The sequence below is a fragment of the Ambystoma mexicanum genome, chromosome 3p (genome assembly GCF_040938575.1).
Source record: "Ambystoma mexicanum isolate Mex_15411 chromosome 3p, UKY_AmexF1_1, whole genome shotgun sequence".
Classification (NCBI taxonomy): Eukaryota; Metazoa; Chordata; class Amphibia; order Caudata; family Ambystomatidae; genus Ambystoma; species Ambystoma mexicanum.
This window is the reverse complement of record NC_090925.1, coordinates 1168193936-1168214315: the sequence shown is the minus strand read 5'-3', so window position 1 is coordinate 1168214315 and position 20380 is coordinate 1168193936. Positions and strand designations below refer to the sequence as shown.

The window sequence follows — 20380 nt, the reverse complement described above, 5'->3', positions numbered from 1 at the left end:
GCTGTTCGAATAATGCTCAATGAGTTACATTACTGATCCAGCCCAGTTCCTCTGCAAGTCTGTTCACATCCAAGCCTGCGTCTCTGCGGCATCTAACATTCGGCCAAACTCTTTAAAATCTGCAAGGAGCTGGCCAATCCTGCTGTAGTCTCTACATGTCCTGTCCCCTCCCACTCCCTCTGCATGGCACTGGCATCTCATTTCATCTCTAAAACTCAGGACATCCTGTCCTCTCGCTCTTCTCCCTCTCCTCGCTCTAGTACCTGCTCTTCCCCTGGCCCTTCTTCGGCCATCTCTCCTCTCTCCTCTGCCTTTCCCCTGTTCTCCCCAGACGCCTCCTTCTCTGCCTTTCCCCTGTTCTCCCCAGACGAGGTGTCTAGACAAGTCTGATCTATGAAAGTGTTGTCGAAACAGGTTCAGCCCTGTTTCACCATAACTGTCAAGGACCACATTGACACCCTGGCTCCTGCAGCCATTCGAGTCTTCCCCTTCCCCCTGAAGCACTCCCTTCTGCACCCTCTTAAGAAACACTTGCTGACCGTTCCTGCCCAGCTAACTATCGCCCAATCTCCATCACTCCTTTCCTGTGCAAACTCCTGGAAAACCTGCCCATCTCACAGCTTAATCGCCACACTGAATCTGTTGGCCGTCTCCATGACCATCGGTCTGGCTTCAGAGCTGCCAGAAGAATGAAACTGCTCTCCTGAAAATCCATGAAGACCTGCTCTCCAACCTTGATTCCAACACCCCCCGTGTCCTCATCTTACTTAATCTCTCTTCTGTCTTTGACACGGTCAACCATGCCATCCTGCTCAACGGCCGACCCTCCCAAATCCAACTTGGGTCCTTCCTCTCTTCTATCTCGGTCTCTGCCTGTGGCGTTACCCTGGGGTCTAACCTCTCTCCCTGGCTGTTCAACCAATACCTGGCACTTCTTACCCACCGCATTGCCGCTCTCTGCCTCAACTTTCAGTGCTATGAGGATGACAACTCATTTTTAGGCTCCCTTCCGCCACCTCTTCATCTTCTCTCATCTCGGACTGTCTTTCTGCTATCCAGGAGTGGTGTGCCGCCAAGGATCTCTGCCTTAATGCCAGTAAGACTGAGCTTCTTCTCATCAGCACACCTGCTCCCTCCTTTACTGTCACTATCTGGCCGGCCTCTCTTGGCCATCCTCCTGCATCCACTTGTGAGGGTAAAAACCTTGGGGTCATCTTCAACACTATCTTTCTCTCCTCACATCTGACGTCTCTAAGAAGTCCCACTACCAGTTGCACATCCTCAGAGGTATTCTTCCTTTCCTCTCCTTCCACCAGAAGCTCAATGTCTCCAGAGCGCCAGTTCTCGCTAGGCTGGACTACTGCAACAGCTTCTTTCTAAATCTGCCTACCTCTACTCTCCGCCCTCTGCAACTCATCCAAAGCAGAACTGCAAGACTTGTCCTTAAGCCCAGGGATCATATCTCTCCAGGACTGAAATCTCTGCACTGGCTCCCAGTAGTGGCGAGGATCAAATTCAAAACCCTCTGCATTGTCCACAAGGCTTTCTGGGCCTCAATACCTTTAGCTATCTCTTCCTAAATATCTTTCCTCTCGAGCTCTTAGCTCATCCGCTTACAACTCCCTCAGGGTCAGTCGCTTCTCCAAGCAACGAGTTGGTGGTAGAGCCCACTCTTCGGCTGGGGCCTCCTTCTGGAACAGCCTCCCTGAAACTTGAGGAACACCATCTCCGGGTCCGGAAGCACCTCAAGACCTTACTCTTTGCTTCTGCTTTCTCTCCTCCTCTCCCCTGCTGAACTCCTGACTGAAACTGCACTGTCACCTGGATACCCTCTGATCTAGGGCCCAGGGCAGCTCCCCCGCCAGCTGCACACCTGCACTGCCTCCCGGGCAAACCCTGCACTTGGGGACTGTTTCTGTATCCCTGCAGCCCCCACCAGCCCTTGAAACTTAATGTCTGCACTTACCCATGCACTTGCCCCAAGCTGGCCACACCTTTTACCTACTGTTTTATTTATTCTATTTATTATTACTGATGATCCTATGTACTGCACTGCCCCCTCCCTTTCCCCCCTGCACTTGCCGTTTCCTCCTCCCCCGCACTTGCGCAATCTCACTGTCACCTGGCTTAGTAAGATCAGGGTCTGTCTTCCCTGATGTTTGCTGGAACCCCCTCTCCCCTTCTCGCACACAGATGTTGCCTGTTTTGCTTGATTCTTCTACCCTGCTCCCACTCCCGCCCCCCCTCCAGCCTACGTCTGCAAGAGTATGTCCTGAAACATTCTGGTTTCACCATCACTGTCTTGTGGCCAATGCTGGATTTGACTTTTATGGACTTCATTGATTCACCGTGCGTCACCCTTTCTCATGGTGGCCCTGAATCATGCTGTTCCAATCTTCATCTTGTATCCAGGCTTGCAACATTGTGTGTTACTACCGACTTCTGCAATTGTATTTGCTCTCCCCTCTTTCTTCTCCACTCTTTTTGACTGCTTACTCTGTTCTCTCCTCCTCCTCTCCCTTTTCCTATCTCCCCCCCTTACTTTCTACTATGCTCTTACACTATCAGAATTGTCCCTGGACCTAGTATGATAGCAACCACGTCTGTCTCCTCCCCTTAGTTGCCCCCCCCCACCACTATCTGAAATATTGTCTTGTCTAATACGATAGTCGCTTGTTTTGTCCCTCCCCTCCCTTCTGCACCCCTCTCCCTCACCTTTTTTCCTCCGGCTCTACCAGAAATGTTATCTGGCCTAGTGCGGTTGTCGCCTGTGTTTCCATTTCCTTCCCACTCTCCCCCTCCCTTCCTTGTCTATGTCTGATCTCTTGCACTATCTGAAATGTCGTCAGGCTGAGTACGATAGTTAATTTCACATCCTTACTGTTCATGGCATATAAGAATGTCATTGTATTTTCCCTTGTTCCCACCCATGCCTTGAAGCGCTTTAAAACACATTGTGTATTGGCGCTATATAAATAAACTATCATGTCATCCCCTTGAAACACTTGCCTACAGGTGTGTTACAAATGCCATATAACAGTGGAAGTTTGGTCTTCCGCGGGAATCCTTAGGATTCGCTGTTAGGCAAAGTTTGAATGCAGTATCCTCTGGGAACGCTACAAACAACTATGACTACAGGTATAGGCAACCCAACCTTTGGTATGAGCTTGTACTACACAGTTTTGGTAGTGTGTTGAGCACCCAGGCTTATCTCAAGAGGGGAAATGTGAGCTGTAGTGGAGTTACACAAAGATTCACAATTACAGGTATTCAAATAAACTCTTATACTCAAGGTTTCTTGCATAAACAATTATTAATTTATCAATCAGATATAAAGACTTCTTTAGAAGGGAGCAATATACTAGTAACATACACATACACTTCAATACCGTACAATGAGTTTCTGAATCAGATAAGACCCTTTTGGGATGGCCCACAGACACAACCTACACCCACAGGTGACTTTGGTTACAAGGGTGCTGGGGCTCTTAATCACTTACTGTTGGCATTCAGAACACTCTTAAAAAGTTGGTAAAAAGGCAAAGGTTATTAGAACACAAGAAATTACTGATATTCTTAAGCAGGGCAAATATTTTCAGGTAGCATTTAGAAGAGTCATTCAATTCAATAGGCTAAGCCAAAGTCAATGGGCCAAAGTCTTTGTATAGGATGCAGCACTTCAGGTAAGTAAATGGAAAAGTCTTTGCACAAGTTCTTAGGAGTCTTTGATAAAAAGAAGAATCAAATGTAGGGGCACAAGCTGATTAGATTTGTGAGTTGCAGAAGTTACAAGCACTTCCACAGTAAAAGGTAAGTTATCTTAGACTTGTTTTACAGTACCTTGGTAAAGAAGAAAAGAGGCAGCTGATGACTTCTGTTGCAGTGCAGCTCTGCACATCTCACTGTTCCTGGGCCTCAGTCATGGGGACAAGAGGGAGGACGTCAGGGAACTCCTGCTCTGCTCTGCACTGGCACTGTCAAACTGGCAAACTTTACTTTCATTGGCTGTTTGGCGTTTCAGCACCTTGCAGTACAGCAAATGGCAATAAGCGCGGTTCCTGGCTGTCAAAGTGGCCTGTTCTTACTTCCGGGGTCCCGCACTCGGTTGAGGGGACCAAGGCTTGGTCAGTCCTACTTCGTGAGAGTCCTGAGGATCTTCCAAAAGCTTTAGGCGAGCTTAAAAGTAACGCACACAATCTGGTGTCCATCTCCCTGGCTATACGGTTCCTGCAGCAACTCTGAGGAAATTCAACCAGCTCCGAGATGGGTGTCCAGGTGGCTTACTTTCGAGTTGATTGGTCCCACCAATTCAAAGGCAGAAGTCGTCCTTGCAGGGGCTTCTCTGTCGATGCGAACTTGGCAAGTAGTCACTGCAGCAGGGCTTCACCGGGCAAACTAACGGTCCAGGAGTTGCAGCAGGCATCCTCTTCAAGCTCTTCTTTGGTTCCTTCATCCAGTGGTCGACTGCCTTCCAAGCCAAAGGACTCACCTTTTATTCAGTTCTCGGCCATTCATTCCAGCCTATCTGTCACTCACCCAGCAAGGTGGCTGTCGTTGCCAGACAGTCAGCTAGCCAAACACCACAGAGTGCATTTGGGTCTCCGAGGAGACTAAGCACAGGGAGTTTCAGGCACCTCCCTTACTTCCTGCCCACCCCAGACACTCGCGCGCCAGAGTCTTCACTCCTGATGCCATCTTGAAAAACATGGTTCCCGCTATTTAAAGTTAACGGAGCTACGAATAGTTTGTGGTTGGGAAAAACCATGGTAGTTAGTTGTAAAACCACTGCCACCAGCCATTCTGAGAGGAAAGGGTAACATTTGACTGTTACATGAGTATCTAGACACAGGGGATACTAAGTTACCCCTCCAGCACTCTATTGCAAGATAGGGTGTGCTGGGTCTAGGAATTTAAAAGACTTGTAACGTCAAATTCACTTTACTTACTCTGGGAAACAGTAGTTTATCCCAGAAAAGCTAGTTCAACCTTGGGAAAGCCTAAAAGGCTTCCCTGTGTCACTGCACTGAGGGTGCTGTGTGACAATTGAAAACAACCATGCCTATGGAGTTGGTTAGACTCCATAACCAAAGAAAACAGAGGTAAAACACATCTAAATACATTCAAGAGTGGGGAAAAAGGGTGTCACTCTCTCCAGGTAAAAAAATCAAGTCCTAAAAATCCAGCAAAGTTGCTCGGGGTCTCTAAGGTGAAGGGAATTACCACATTTTTTAGAATTCTCCCTAACACCTCCTGCGATATGCCTGGCTGCTCTGTCTACGCTACCATATACTCAGGTGGTACAGCCTTATAAGAGTGGAGTCTTGTACTGTCTCAGTTGAATAGTTTTACCAAGTCCCGACTTCAGAAAAACTCTAACAGCCATGTGTATGTGGACCCAGGGAGTGGGTTGGCACTGTCTGGTCCCAATCCACAAACTGGTGCCAACATCTGGTGTGCACACATGAGTAAAACCCCACAGTCCCCGATAGGGCCACTGCTGGCTGAGTGGTGCAGATCCTTGCTAATGGAATACTGAGTATGATCAATCATCTGAATTTAGGATAAGAAGAGGAGTACTTCAGTCATTCCTGTAGATCAACAACAGAGCCATGTATCCTGTGCAGCCGACTGGAGACCTGTGGCCAACACATGATGATGCCTGGCGACATAACTGTTCTGGTGAAGCCCTCCTGCACTACCTGAACTGATGAGCACCCCCCCCCCGCCGCCTGTGATGGTTGAGCTAAAACATGGCGCTGGTGTGCAGTGCATTGTGGGAGCACTCAGAGCCATGATGGATATTTATCCATGCCTCAGTGGAAAGCTACACTTGCTTTGCGAAACAACATGTTTTCAACGTTATTGCTGATGGGCTTGGAATGCAGGCATTCCCAGCCAAGGACACGGCGCTGGGAAAGCTAAGATCCGCAGGTGCCGGCTGGTACCTGATAGCGAAGTTTGTTTTGGGTTTGCTCGGCCTGTGCCAAGGTTTTGAGATGAGTTATGGAATTGTTTCCCGGGGCATTTAGGAGAGAGAAGTGCTTTGCTCCTTGAGGTTACTGTCGGTTGATTCAGCTGGCAACCAACGGTCACCCATCAATGCGCAAGCGCACAGCCAGAAGGTTCGAGAAGTTGCCACCCCTTGTTGAGGAGGGCATATATGCGGAAGCCCTTAGCGGTCAGAGGGGATAAGCACAAAGACTTCAGTCGGAGGGGGGACGCTTCGGTCCGACACACCTGTGGGTTGTTGTGCTCTTGGCCTGGCTGTTATCGGGGTCTTTCAGCCGCTTCTGGCCAGATGAAGTTCCATTAAGCTACGCCCACGCTGATGTATTTCTTTCTTTGACTTCTTTATGTTTTCTGTGATCTATGCCCATGTGAGTTGTACGAGTTATTTCTATGTACCTGTAAGCTTTGAATAAATAGCCGTAAAGAGCTGATTATCTTCTAAAGTGTGCGTGGCTGTGAATTATTGTGTCTGTTTTTGGGTTGAAGTATTTGGCTCTATAATTGCACTGGTGATTTATGGTAGTTCTGTGCACTTTAGAGGAGAGCAATACACCGCCCATCTGTGCGTAGATCCTTGCACAGGTCTGACCAACCAGTCTCAATGTCTTCTCATGTTCCTGCAGCTTTGAGCCTTCGGAACCATCCCTGGTCCACCAGGTGGACAGATCAGCTCTGAATTAGGCTACCAGCCAGAAGCGTCACCGTTCCACGTTTTCATCTGGGACGCTGGTGGTCGCCAGCTAGTCCTACAATTCGCCTTCCTGCAATATTTCAGCATCCCATCCTGGAAGGCTGTCTTTGTTCACGACTGGAGAGACATCAGCTGTCGCCGTGGAACCCGGCTCCACACCGTCTGGTAGTGTGTCCTGGAGAGGCCCACATCAGTACCTGCTGCATGTCTTCATCGAAAAGGGTTGCACGTGGCTCCTGGGCCCTACTGGAATCTTCCTTCCACCCACAGCTCCTGAGCTGCTTCTACTGGATCCAACAGCGGGAAAACCTACCCCAAGCGACTCCCTGCCAAGTCACTTAGGAAAATCAGAGTAAGGGCGGTGAGTAATCGCAATACCCACAGCTGCCCCATCTCATACATTCTAAACGTTTGTGAAGACCTTTGATTTATTCCATTCCTTTGCTTTTTAACCATTTACTTAACCAGCTGTTCTAAAAGATAGAAAAGGTAGCCTTAAGAAGTCTTCAAGGACATTTTCCACCACCACAGTAACATTTCCTAACCGTGTCCTCTTTCCTAAATGATCTTTGTGACTCTTGGGCACAATACTCAATTCAATTTAGAGATTGGACATCTAAAGTTAGGGTTTCTATTCTTGTGGACTGGTTTTCCTATTGCATAACTACTTACCTTCCTTTCAGGCATTTAGCTGATTTGTGTGCATTTCTATAACCAAAGGGGATTGTATATATGTTTTATATTTAGAGTATTATATGATATTACCTGCTTGATTCATTTTTCTAGTTTATTTTTGGGCCTATAATAAATATAGCATTTTTGTGCTGCACTGTCTAAGCAGAACCATTGTGTATTTCACAGTGGTCTCATTGTGGACCCCTGACCCCCACTCACCTCCAAGCCTTGAAAACGCTACGCCTTGAATGGGTTTGGCTGGGCTCTCAGAGGTCCCCTGTTCACTATAACTAGGGTGGCCTGAAATCAGTCCACCATGCCAGATTTTAGAAATCCAATGTTAACAGCTATGACACTGAAGCCTTCACGGTCACCACACTGACAACCTCGTAGACGACCATTCCATCAACCACTACTTCGTCGAATACTTCTTTATTAACGAGAAGCAAGATCTCCAAATTGCTCACCTAACTCCCACTCTGTAGCCCCTCTGATGTGATATGCAACATTGTTGAAGATGCAAAAGACTGACCTTTCCTCATCACCTGTATAATATTTTAGTTTTCTTGTCAGAAATAATCTTGTGATGCTCTATAGGCCCAAAATAGAAGAGACCTAATGATTGTAAACACTCCTTTCAGACCTGGTAGTAAATTGGATGAGAGTCATTTTTAAATAAAGTTTCAGGATCTATGCGATGAGCCAAATGAATTCAAGGTGGACGCCCTGACGAACACTACATTTTAGATTGTAATGTAGGGGAGTAGTAAAGGCCTCTCTGCATTGGCCCAGTTCCCATGAAAGCAGAGTTTGTAACAGGACGAAGGACTAGAATGTGCTCTAAAATGTTGCTTTCATTTTAAATAGCACTCTGGTTCAAAAGGGGGAATGCAAAAAGTAAAATGGACAATAAAGTGAAAATTACAAGTGGAACAAACTATGAACTGAATAACGTTGGCCGAGGCAGATCCAATACTAAAGTGACTTTCTCCACTTGATTCTCTATGGATTTGCTTGATCACTGTGGGCTGAAATGGAAAGTGCTAACCAGCGGGGTTCTTGTGCCAAGGTTCAGCCACCTTCATTGTGGCTATAACCAGATCAAACTGGAATAGACAATGGAACTGTACATGGGAGCGGGTGTCATCATGGGGGAGTGGAATCAACGTCCCCTGGTAGGCCATAGGCAGACCCAGAAGTCAACTTTGATGTAAAATTCAGAAATAGACACCATCAATGGATTATATGCAGAGGAACAGGTTCATTCTTTAAGCAAAATGTTGAATGAATAAGTGAGCCAGAAGGCCTAGTAGTATTGTTTCAAACTAACGTAACTTTCCATCCGGCAGGTGACCAGTGAGCTATAAAAGGTGAAGGGTCCAGATGGCAGGTCATGTTACAGCAGTACATTCCTGTTGGGTGTGCATCAGTATTTTCCGCTGTGTGGTCCTAGACCAACTTAGATGAAACATTTCTCACTAATATAGGCAGATATTTGAGGTGGCTCGGTAGGAGGGATGTTAGAGTTTCGCAATTTAAGCTTTATTTCTCATCACATAATATTGTTCTTTGAATGATTTTACTTACATTACTGTTCCCTTAAGCGCCCAGCTTGAAAATAAGTCTATGCCTTTTCCATCAAGGAGACCACTAGCAGAACTAGGCGCAATAGGCCATAACCCTGTTGCCTAGTTTTAAAGTCTGTGCACAACCTGAACACAACGGCAATGAGTAACCCTCCAAACAATTGAAAAAGGGGGCTGGATGCAAAGACGTTATTACAGGATGCTAAACATGGTATCACATCACTGCCGATAAAAGTCAAACGAAGAGGTTTAGGACTAAAATTGTGTATTACAGGCCCCCACACATGCTGTGTATTTGTAAATGTCCACAATGGACAATCTGATTACAACAGATACATAAAGAAAAATATTTACAAAATAAATCTTACTTTTTTAGAGAAGCCAGAATTTTCATTGAAATGCCACACTGCACCCAGTGTTTGATTGGCTTAGGACAACCTTTGCCTTTGACTGTGATGCCCTCCAGCTCAAGCCTGTATGAATTCACCTCTAGAAAATTGCAAACACAAAAAAACAGCGTTAGGTTTATCCCAATTAACCATATAACATTAATATGCCTCCTTTGCCGAAAGCACAGCGATTTTTCTTCATACAAAATTACATGGAATGAAGTTCAAAGCAACTAATTCTAAATGATAATCTGCAAGGAGTACATTTAAAGAGCCACACCATAAGTGAAGACATAGGTTATTCACAAAGATTGTTTTTGCGCCAGGTTGAACGTCGTACCCTGTGACACTGGTGGCATGTCAGTTTTTCATTTTTTACCGACCTCAAATGGCTCTCTATCAAGGATAGGATTCAGTTCAAACTAGTCTCCATCACCCAAAAATGTCTAAACAATGCTGCCCCGCAGTACCCAAGAGAAAAAGTTATCAAAATAGCTTAATCACACCCCACAAGGACTGTCAATTCCTGCTGCATCGCAGCCCCCAGTTTCAACCTGAAAAGAGTTGTGGGGTAATAGCTTCCCTGTTCAGGCCGCCCAATACGGGAACTCCCTCCCCCTTCATCTGCGAACTGACTAGACCTTCCTAAGCTTTAGGAAAAATACCAAAAGCTGGTTAGCCACCAATGACACTGAAGTTCAGTCATCCATTACCTTGATGCCATAACTGTCTTGACTATTTGTAATGTACCTACTGCTTCCTATCTGCATAATATGTCACCTTCTGTATTTTTATATTATGCTCGCAAATGTGTACATCTAACTGTAACCATCAAAATGTCATCCTACGCACCCAGATACTCACAGGTTTGGTGCGCTTCACAAAATCAATTAACAAACCTGTATAGGTTTTTACTTATGGAGTACTAATCGAAAGACTCAAAGATATTAATTCATCAATAACGGTGTCTAGGGCAGGATATACCATGAGGTAATGGCCAACCATATGTAGGTAATTCCCGATTGAAGCTGAGGCATCACTGATGAGCAGCAGCATGTACCAAAGACAGCCACATGCCCAGTATCACTATTAGCAACCTGGGACCTTGTAGAAAACATGCAAACATTGCACATGCTCAATATCCTTTGCAGGAACTGGCAAACAATATAGCAAGTAGTCAGAAACAGGAAAAGGAAGGCTGTCCCTTTTTCGATTGATGCCAGGATATTTCAAGATAAGTAATTGACCTATTGGTACATAACTATCCGCTACCTAATATCTAGTTATAGCCAGTATACATTTTAGGAGTGTATAATACAGTTTCTAAGGTAAGAACTTTATGAAACTATTTTAGAATAGCACTAGAGGAATCCGGGAAAGCACAACCCAGGGCTACAAGATTAGAAGAGCAGCAGCTATTCAAGGTAAGAGTAAGACCTATATACTTTTTAAGAGGGTGTAAAAGCAAGTCAAAGACAAGTATGAACTCTAACACTGTTTTAGATGGGAGTAGTTTCTTACTTGTAACTCCATTTCTCCAGCGTTGGAATCTCATGGATTCACATGCTTTGAATATTCCCCGCCAGGCTGGGAACGCGGTCCTTTTTAAAATAGCATTTTCCCTTGGAGAACTTCGACACTTTAGTATCCTATCGACGTCCTTTTGGGTGCTTAGCTACCATCCAACGCGACGTAGGGTATAAATAGACCTGCCCCTGTGGCTTCCCTTCAGATTTTAACCACCAAAGCAGAGGAACCAAAAATGTTTGCATGCAGGGGAGGCCGGCGGGCGCATGTGAATCCATGAAAGATACCAACGCTGGAGAAATGGAGTTACAGGTAAGAAACTACTCCCTTCTCCAGCATTGGATCTTTCATGGATTCACATGCTTTGAATAGATTACATAACAGTAGCCATCATGCATGGAGGCTTGTAATGCAAACCAATACAACAGGAAAGCAAACGCATAAGGCCAGCAAAGACGACAGCAGTGGTAACAATGAAACAGATACCCCAAGGCTGTGGGAGTTACCTTATTGAAACAGGCGTTGCAGGACTGCACGTCCCATCTGTACATCTGCACCATGCTGCTGTTCCAGGCAATAATGCAGAGTAAAGGTATGCAGCACCGACCAGGAGGCCGCCTGGCAAATGTCCACCAGCGGAATCCAAGACCATAATGCCGTCGATGAAGCGGTGGATCTCGTCGAGTGCGCCTTCGGGCGCCTCTTCAAAGGCTTTCCCGCCTTACAGTGACAGGAGATAGCCGATGAGACCCAGCAAGATAGTCCTTGTTTGGAGATTGCCCTTCCCTTGACTGAGGGTCCATAAGCCACAAGTTGTTTTGACAGTCTGAATTCCTGAGTACGACTCCGATAAACTTTCAATGCTCTTTTCACATCCAATGTATGCAGCGCCTTCTCTGCCGATGAGGAGGCAGAAGCGAAGAATGATGGTAGCACGATGGAAGAAAGTTTATGAAAAGTGGTTGCGACTTTTGGAATAAAGTGCGGGTTAGTGGCCAACACCGCCTTGCCCTTGAAGAAACGCAAGTACGGAGGATCAATCACTAGGGCCTGCAATTCAGATATTCTTCTTATCGAGGTAATGGGCACTAAAAACGCCACTTTCCACGACAACAACTGCACAGGCGTCGACATTTGACCAGACGATCACTAAACAGAGGGGTAGCATGCCTCAGCCGAGTGAATCTAGAAATGGCCGCCAGGTGTACTTTTATGGAGGAGAACGCCAAACCTTCCTTTGCCAAGTGCAACAAGTAGGGTAGAATTTGCTCCAGTGAAAGGATGGCCCCTACACCACACACACAAACTTTTCCACTTGCATGCATAGGAGACATTCGTGGACGGAGCTCTACCCGCCTCCAAAATGCGGCGACAGTCACTAGAAATGTTCAGTAGGCCAAACTCGGAGAAATCAGGAGCCAAGCAGTCAGGCTGAGAGAGCCTGGATCGTGGTGCCAGACTGCGCCCTTGTACTGAAACAGAAGGTCCGGCTTCATTTGCAACCGAACCGGTTGCACTACGGATAGATGGAGTAGGTCTGAGAAGCACAGCTGCCTGGCCCAGTATGGGGCCACCAGGATCACAAGGCATGGGTATTTCTGAATCCACTGGAGGGTCTGCCGAATGAGTGGAAAAGGAGGGAATGCGTACGCAAACCTGCCTGTCCACGGGAACTAGAACACATCCCACAGAGACCAAGGCTGAGGCCACCTGCTGGCAAACTCCTTGCACTTTCTGTTCTCTCGAGTGGCGAAAAGATCCAGAGAAGGACGACTCCCATTTTCGAAAAATGCTCGACACCTGCTGTTTCTTCAGCTGCCATTCTTGGAGTTGATTTATTTCTCTGCTGAGCGAGTCCGCCTGCAGATTCATCCGCCCGGCAGATGAAACGCCACAATAAACCAGTGCCCCCACGCCAAAGTTCCTGAGCCTCTCTCGACAGCACCCTGGAATGTGTGCACTTCTGCTTCCTCAGGTAAAACATTGTGGTGGTATTGTCTGTCAACACACTCACCACAGAGCCGCGTATTAGCGGCAGAAACAATTTTAGAGCCCAGTGAACCACTCTCAGTTCCAACACATTGATGTGAAGACTCGATTCGACCGGAGACCACAGACCTTGAACCTTGAAGCTCCCCAGATGCGCTCCCCACACTGTCCGAGAGGCATCCGTCACAATTGTAGCTTGAAACACCTCGATCCAGATTGTCCGATAGCTGCCACCATTGAAGTTGATCACTACTTTGTCGGACCATAATCGGCGACTCCGAGCCCACAGGTCCACCAGAAACTCCTGTACCGGCCTAATGAATAGATGACAGTTCTTCACCAACGGGATGCATGACGGCTTTTAACGGCGACATGTACTTTGTGACCAACACTCTTGTTCCGACTTTCCACTCTGCCGCTTTCTGCTTGACGTAGGGCTTCACCAGGCCTAACGGAGTTTGAAATTCTACGCCCAGAAATACCAAGCTCCTGGAGGGAGATAGACATGACTTTTCGAAGTTGACGGCGAAACCTAGTCGTTGCAACAGCCACATGGTAACGCTGAGACTTGCCTGCGTTGCCGCCGCCGACGAGCTGCGTATCAGCCAGTCGTCCAGGTAAGGGTAGACGTGATGACCTTCTCGTTGGAGCCACGCCACCACCGGCACTAAACATTTCTTAAATGTACTGGGGGACGATTTTAGACCGAACGGGAGCACTCAGAACTGGTAATGATCTTGACCCGCTACAAATCGCAGGAATTTCAGTGCCGTCGACACATGGGTATGTGGAAATATGCCTCTTGCAAATCCAACGACGCCAGAAACTCCCTCGGGTGTACCAACCGAATGACTTCTTGAAGTGTGGGCATCTTGAACTTCAGGCGTTGCAGAGTCTTGTTCAGCGCCCGAAGGTCCAGAATGGGTCGTCACTTGCCGTTGTGTTTCTTCACCACGAAGTAATAGGAGTAAAACACCGACCTCTTTCGGCACTGGTTCTATAGCCCCTTTCTGTAGCATAAGTACAACCTCCTGCTGCAAGATATGAAGATGAGGTTGCACAGAATACACGGGAGGAATGGGAACCGGTGAGCCCTTGAATTCCAGGGAGTGGCCCAACTGTACCGTGTCCAATACCCAACGGTCTAAAGTAATTTTGTCCCATTTGTCGATGTGTAGAGCTACTCTGCCCCCCAGCACATTTCCTCGAAGACCGTCATTGTTGTGATTTTGTTCATTTTTGGCAGAAGAGGGCTGACGTCCTCTCCTTCTGGATGTCTGAAAATCTCAGCTTCTTCGCGTAGACTGTACTGCCCGTCTATATCCTTGTGAGGAATATCCAGACTGACCATAACCCCGGTCTCTGGAGGCAGCAAATCTGGCGTTTTCTGAAGCTCCACGGAAGGGGCGAAAGGGGCGAAACGACCGCCCGCTTTGCAAAGCTCCCAATGACCTCGACATATCGGAGTCCTCTTTCATCCCCTTGAGGGCTTCGTCGATTTCTTCTCCAAACAATTGTTCCCCTTCACAGGGCATGTCCAGTACCTTGTAATGAACCTCCGGCCTAAAGTCTGTGCACTTCAGCCAGGCTTGCCGACGTAGTACCACTCCATTATTAATCTGTTTGAAACCAGATTCTGCTAAATCTACAGCGATGTTAATGCTGTGATTTGACACCTCACCTTCAGCAACATGGCAGCCTTTCGGTGTTCCTCAGGTAGATGTTCTAACAGAGGGACCAGCCGATGCCACATCTTGCGGTCGTAGCGCGCCATAATCGCCAACAAGTTGGCGGCTTTAACTGTCGTCGCCCCCCACTGTTAAAACCTTTTTTCTGAAGGCATCTTGTCTTCTATAGTCGCTGTCAGGAGGTGTAGTGCATTTGTGCTGTGTTCTGGCTTTCTGGCTAGCCGCCGCTGACACCACTGATTCAGGGGTGGGTTGTGAAATCAAACACTTTGGCGACGAGTCCGGCGCCTTACATTTTTTCCTCTAATCTTCCTTTGACTGCAGGCTCTGAAAATGGATGGTGAATGGTGCGTAGGCCTTCTTGCCCCAATGTCATCCGGGGGCGACGGTTGCGCTGGACTCCTAGGAGCTTCTATTTCCACATTAGACTCACATGTCGGGTCTCTCGATGGCGACAAGGAGATATCAGAGATGGAGTCCCTGGGCCTTTGGTCGGAGTCAGAGTCCGGTGGCTCACCCTCCTCCGGATGGGAACTAGGAGGCTCTGTGCTCATTGGCTGGGAAGCTGGCAACTCAACCGTAGGTGCTGAACGTGGAGGGACATCTGCTGCGTCGACGATAGGCGTTACAGGGGGCGTACCCACGGGGAGGCAACCTTGAATCCAGTTGACTCAACAGGGACTGCAGTGTAGATAAGACCTAGAGGGACATGACTGCGGGTTCAGCAGAGGAGACGCAGATGGAACATTCCATACTCCTGCCATCGCCGAAGGGCCAACACACTGTAAGCCGAGGCTTGTTGGGTTCACCACAGGCTCTCGTTCCTCCTCCATCAACGACACTGAAAGGGCCGACTCCTGCTGTAGCAAGGTGTCTGGTAGAAGGGTGTCATACGCCGAAGTATGCCACTCTGCAACCGCTGGCAGCAAGTTGTCAGTCTATGGCAAAAACCTCGGGCCCTTGTCGAAAGCATTCGCTGGAGCCGACACCACCACCACCACCACCGTGGAGGCAGACACTGTAGCCGGCAATGAAACCGCTCCCGTCGACGGCGCCTGTGGCGCAGATTTTTCAGGCGATCCCGCCCTTTTTGACTCCCTGGATAGATGCTTCGAAGAGTCTCTATTCGAGGATGACCTACGATGGTCTCCTGAAGAGGAGCATTTCGAAGAGTCCTTTTTGTCTCTTTTTGAAGACGTTTTCTCAGGTCTTCGGGACTGACCATGCTTAGAGGACGAAGGAGTCCCTTTCATCAAGTGTTTGCTTGAAGAGGGACGGCCTCTCTTGTCTGCAGGCCGAGACTTCTTAGCCGGCGGTTCAGCCAACAGCGACCAGCGAGGAACTGTAGGAGCAGGTCTCTCAGACGCTAGGCTGTGCACCGACCCCACCTCCGATGGAGGGTAGGCCCCATCGTTTAGCCACGATATCAACCGCTGATTTTGGTCCTTCATTTTTTTCCCCAGAGAAACCCTTTCAGATGTCGCAGGAGTCGGCGGAGTGATGAGGGTAGAGGCAATCCATGTGCCCGTCCCCTTCATATACCTTTTTCATCCTGCAAGTAGGGCAGGGCCGAAACAAAGCTTTTCTCGAAGACTTTGGGAAAAATTACCAAAACACCAAATGTGTAGAATCAAAACGAACACGAGGTGATCCTGACACTTTGGAGACGGTTGAAATCTGAATGGAAGTCGCGGGGGCGGGTCTATTTATACCCTACGTCCTATTGGGTGGTAGCTAAGCACCCAAAAGGACATCGATAGGACACTAAAATGTCCAAGGGAAAACACTATTTTAAAAAGGACCGAGGTTCCCAGCCTGACGATGGGGAATATTCAAAGCATGTGAATCCATGAAAGATCCAATGCTGGAGAAATGTATAAAGCAGATCAAGGAAAGCAAAAAACAATAGTACACTTTAAAAATGACAATCTGTTATTCAATGCAGGTAAACCCTATTGGTAAGCTTTTGTTAGGCAGAATTCTCAAAAATGTGGTAATTCCCTTCTACCTTAGAGACCCCAAGCACTTTTTGCTTGGCTGTAGGACTTTTAATTTCTAACCTGGAGAGAGCAAGACCCTTTTCCCCACTCTCTCATGTATTTTTCTGTAATTTGGACTCTGCTTCTTTTGACTTTGGAGTCTGACAAACTCCATCGGCATCATCTTTACATTGTGACACACAGCACATTCAGTGCACTGGTACAGGGAAGTCTTTTAAATTTCCCAAAGGTTTAAATACCTTCTCTTAGTGAAACTACTGTTTCCAAGAGCAGTGAAGTGAAATTGATTTTACTTACATTTTTTACTTTCTAGACCCAGCACACGCTATCTTACAATAGGGTTCTGGAGGGGTTACTTAGTATCCCCTTTTTCTACTTTCTCATGTAACATTTTTATGTTACCCTTTCTATAATTAATGGCTGGTGACAGTGGTTTCCTTTTTCCTAACATTGTGTGTTCCTACCGCGGGCTGCATTTGCAGCTGCAGAAAGGCACCCGTGGATGCCCATTTTATCAAAATGGCCCCGGTCTTCGTTTTTCACCATTTCTTCTTGGAAAGGTCCTTCTTGAGATTTACTCTGCGCTCCAAACCAGGTTTGGTCCCTTTCTTTGTTTTGTCTTTGGCGAGATTCACTGGTGAACCCCGCCTCTGGCTCCAGCATGTCTGGCAGGGGCAGGAAGTGAGGGAGGTGCCCGAAACTCCCTGTGCTTAATCCCCTTGGTTACAGGAATGCATCCAAGCGTGATTGGCCGGGTGGCTGTTCTTGGAGGACAGCCCCCTGCTGTGTGAGTGACAGCTAGGCCGCGAATGAATGGGAGAAAACTACATAAAACATGAACAGTAGAGCACTAATCATTACGCCAACACTATTACTTCCAGTGATTTATATTTTAACCTATAATAAATCATTGTCACAACTTATAGTTACAGTTTCTGTTCCAGTTGCTTCAGGAACCCAAAGGAGGATAAGAACATGCCAAATTTCATTAAGTTCTTGCATTAATCACTTAGTTTTGAACCTATCGCCCATAGAAATGTACGTTTTTGGATACAAGTGCCATTTTGTAGTGGACCTAAACGTTTGTTTCCTCCATGATTTTATTTTTGCATCTCAAGCCATGTTTTCTATGGTCAGAGACTTCTACAGAAGTCCCGTTGCCATTGCCACCCCTTTTCGCACATTTTGAATATATGATCCCATGATGGCTCACAAGGCTCCCAGAACGAATGGTGCTTATACATTTGTGCCGTTGTGGCGATTATATGATCAAACTTTGGTTTTAGGGAGTAAGCTGGTGGCAGCTCTAATTTAGTTTTGGCTTCACCAGGGGTTCAAGTCATGTTACCTCACTGTTAGCATATTGTACCTTTTTGGTAGTCAAAGGGGTACCAATGTATTTTTTTTAAAGACTTATCCTGCTATTTAGCTTTAGGGACTTTTGTTGGTCTAGGGAACCATAAGGTAGGCTTAAAACGGTTTTTCAGCCCAGCCCACATATTTGTAAGCCCCACATGGTACCATCCATATTGGTTTTACTTGTTTGGAGCAGTAATTGTCCCTGGGCGGTCCCAATTGCATCATGTGGGGGAGGTTTGGGCTGGGTGAAACATTAGGAGCTAACCAGATTAGTTGCTCACTGAAAACCTAGCAAGGGCTATGCATATATGGCAATTCGAGCCCAGGGAGAAGGCCAAGACACAAAATGTCAAAAGGACAGGCGAAATTGTGATAATGCAGTAAAATGCAAAAGTCAACGAGTAAAAAGTCAAAAACATGGTAGAAAAATATCTGCTTCCACCAGTCTATCGGGAACTCATTGTGGTTGTTACCACTAAGTTACAAAAGAAAAAGTCAAGGAAAGTAATCTAACAGCACTTCACATTAAGGTGAGGTATGTAGCTTTAAAAATACAAGAAATCCACTAAGGGAGACCAGATCCCCAGTACGGATGGTCTTGAGATTGATCAATTCCCCATTAACAAGGAACCAAAAGCAATGGAAGTAAAGCAAGTAGATCTAAATACCTCCAAAAAGTCAGGTCAGGAAAAAGACCACAGCAAATAATGGTGTCCCATAACGGTCTAGAGGAGGACAGCAGCAACCAGAACATATTTCCTAACAGTTATCAGGTAAACGCAGCATTGTTGTGGAGTCTCGCTGGACTCCTAAATTCAGGCAATTATTTCAGTTTTAGAAAGTTCCTAGAGCCTGAGAAGGTGAAGCATTACTTTGGACAACAACCCAAGGCGATGTAGAAAAGTGAAAAACAATACTCTGAAGTCTTACTTTGCCAAATTAAATGTTTATTTGGCAGCCCCATTCATAATGTGAAACAAATCGTATTCAATGCCTTACCTTCTACAGACATTTTAGCTAGCTCTGGAACTTCAACATAAAAGTTTTTCCGGTATGGCTCATACTCTATTTTCCCATGATCAACTGGGTCTAACAATTTCCGCTGCTTTGTCTGGTAGCCCGTTAAAGCTGTTTGAAGGTCAACTTCTTCCTCTTCTGAAGAATACTATAGAGGATACAAGTCACAAGACGAACAGCATAACTCAAACTGGTAGGATACAATTTGTAGTTTTAAATGCCAGATAGTAAGCGGTCAACAAGGTAATATTTGGTGTCAAGAATGGTCAGGCATCTACAACGTACAATCATAAAATACACTGAAGAACTTAAAAACAAATATTAGGTACAACATTTAAACAAAAGCAACAGAGCATAACATCCAAAAATTGCAAGCTGGAAAATAGTTTCTTCCAAATACAATACAATGAAAGTCAAGTACCTACCCTTGTACAGAAAGTGAAGTAGCTCTTATCCAACCTGTTTGAAACAGAAATGGAGTACCAACAAGTCTACTCCTCGTTGAATAGCTTACTTCAAAGTTCTTGAATAGCTAAATCTAGAAAACTCAAATGTCTTTCGAATAATCTTGGCTCCTACGAGTACCACAGAAATGTTACTTACTTGGCAAAAAATGAAAGTTACTTTTAGGGAGAATTCTCATAAATGTGCTATTCCCTTCACCTTAGAGACCCCCAGCAACTTTGCTGGATTTTGAGGACTTGCTTTTTTTACCTGGAAAGAGCGTGAGCCTTTTTTTCCCATTCTTTCATATATTTTCATGTGTGTTTTAGTCTTGTGTTCTTCGATTATGGAGTTTTAAGGTAACTCCATAGGCATCTTTACAATGTGTGTTACACAGCACCCTCAGTGCAGTGACACATGGATGTCTTTAGACTTCCCAAAGGTTTAAATGCCTTCTCTGGGATAAAGTACTGTTTCCCCAGAGAATGTAGGGTTAAATTGACTTTACTAGTCTTTTTAAATTCCTAGACCCAGAACACACCATCCTCCTATAGAGTGCTGGAGGGGTTACCTAGTATCCCCTATGTCTAGAAACTCATGTAGCAGTCAAATGCTACCCTTTCCTATCGAAATGGCTGGTGGCAGTGGTTTTACAACAAACTACCATGATTTTTTCTGGTAGCTAAAAATCGCAGGAGCCATGTTTTTCAAGATGGCGCATTAAGCCCCTTTGTTTAAACAGTTCCCGGTCGTCTTTTTTCACCATTTCTTTTTGGAAAAGTCCTTCTAGAGTGTCTCTGCGTGCCAAACTAGGTTTGGTCCCTTTGTTTCTATGCCTTTGGCGGGCTTCAGGACTGAAGACCGCCTCTGGCGCCCGATTGTCTGGGGTGGGCAGGAAGTGAGGGAGGTGCCCGAAAACTCCCTGTGCTTAGTCTCCTAGGAGACCCAAATGCACTCTGGCGTGATTGGCTGGCTGACTGTCCGGCAAGGACAGCCACCGTGCTGG

General features: G+C 46.4%; 1 protein-coding gene across 3 annotated transcripts in view; it reads right to left on the bottom strand.

The window, feature by feature from the left end:
* The window catches only part of DDX46 (DEAD-box helicase 46), a 1330317-nt gene that overhangs the window by 885578 nt on the left and 424359 nt on the right, over positions 1-20380 (bottom strand). For all 3 annotated transcript variants that reach the window (XM_069652574.1, XM_069652572.1, XM_069652573.1), the window contains exons 8-9: positions 18913-19078; positions 9330-9450 (exon numbers count right to left, since the gene is read on the bottom strand). In XM_069652574.1, the coding sequence (XP_069508675.1) occupies positions 9330-9450; positions 18913-19078 (287 nt within the window). The remainder of the gene's footprint in view (positions 1-9329; positions 9451-18912; positions 19079-20380) is intronic.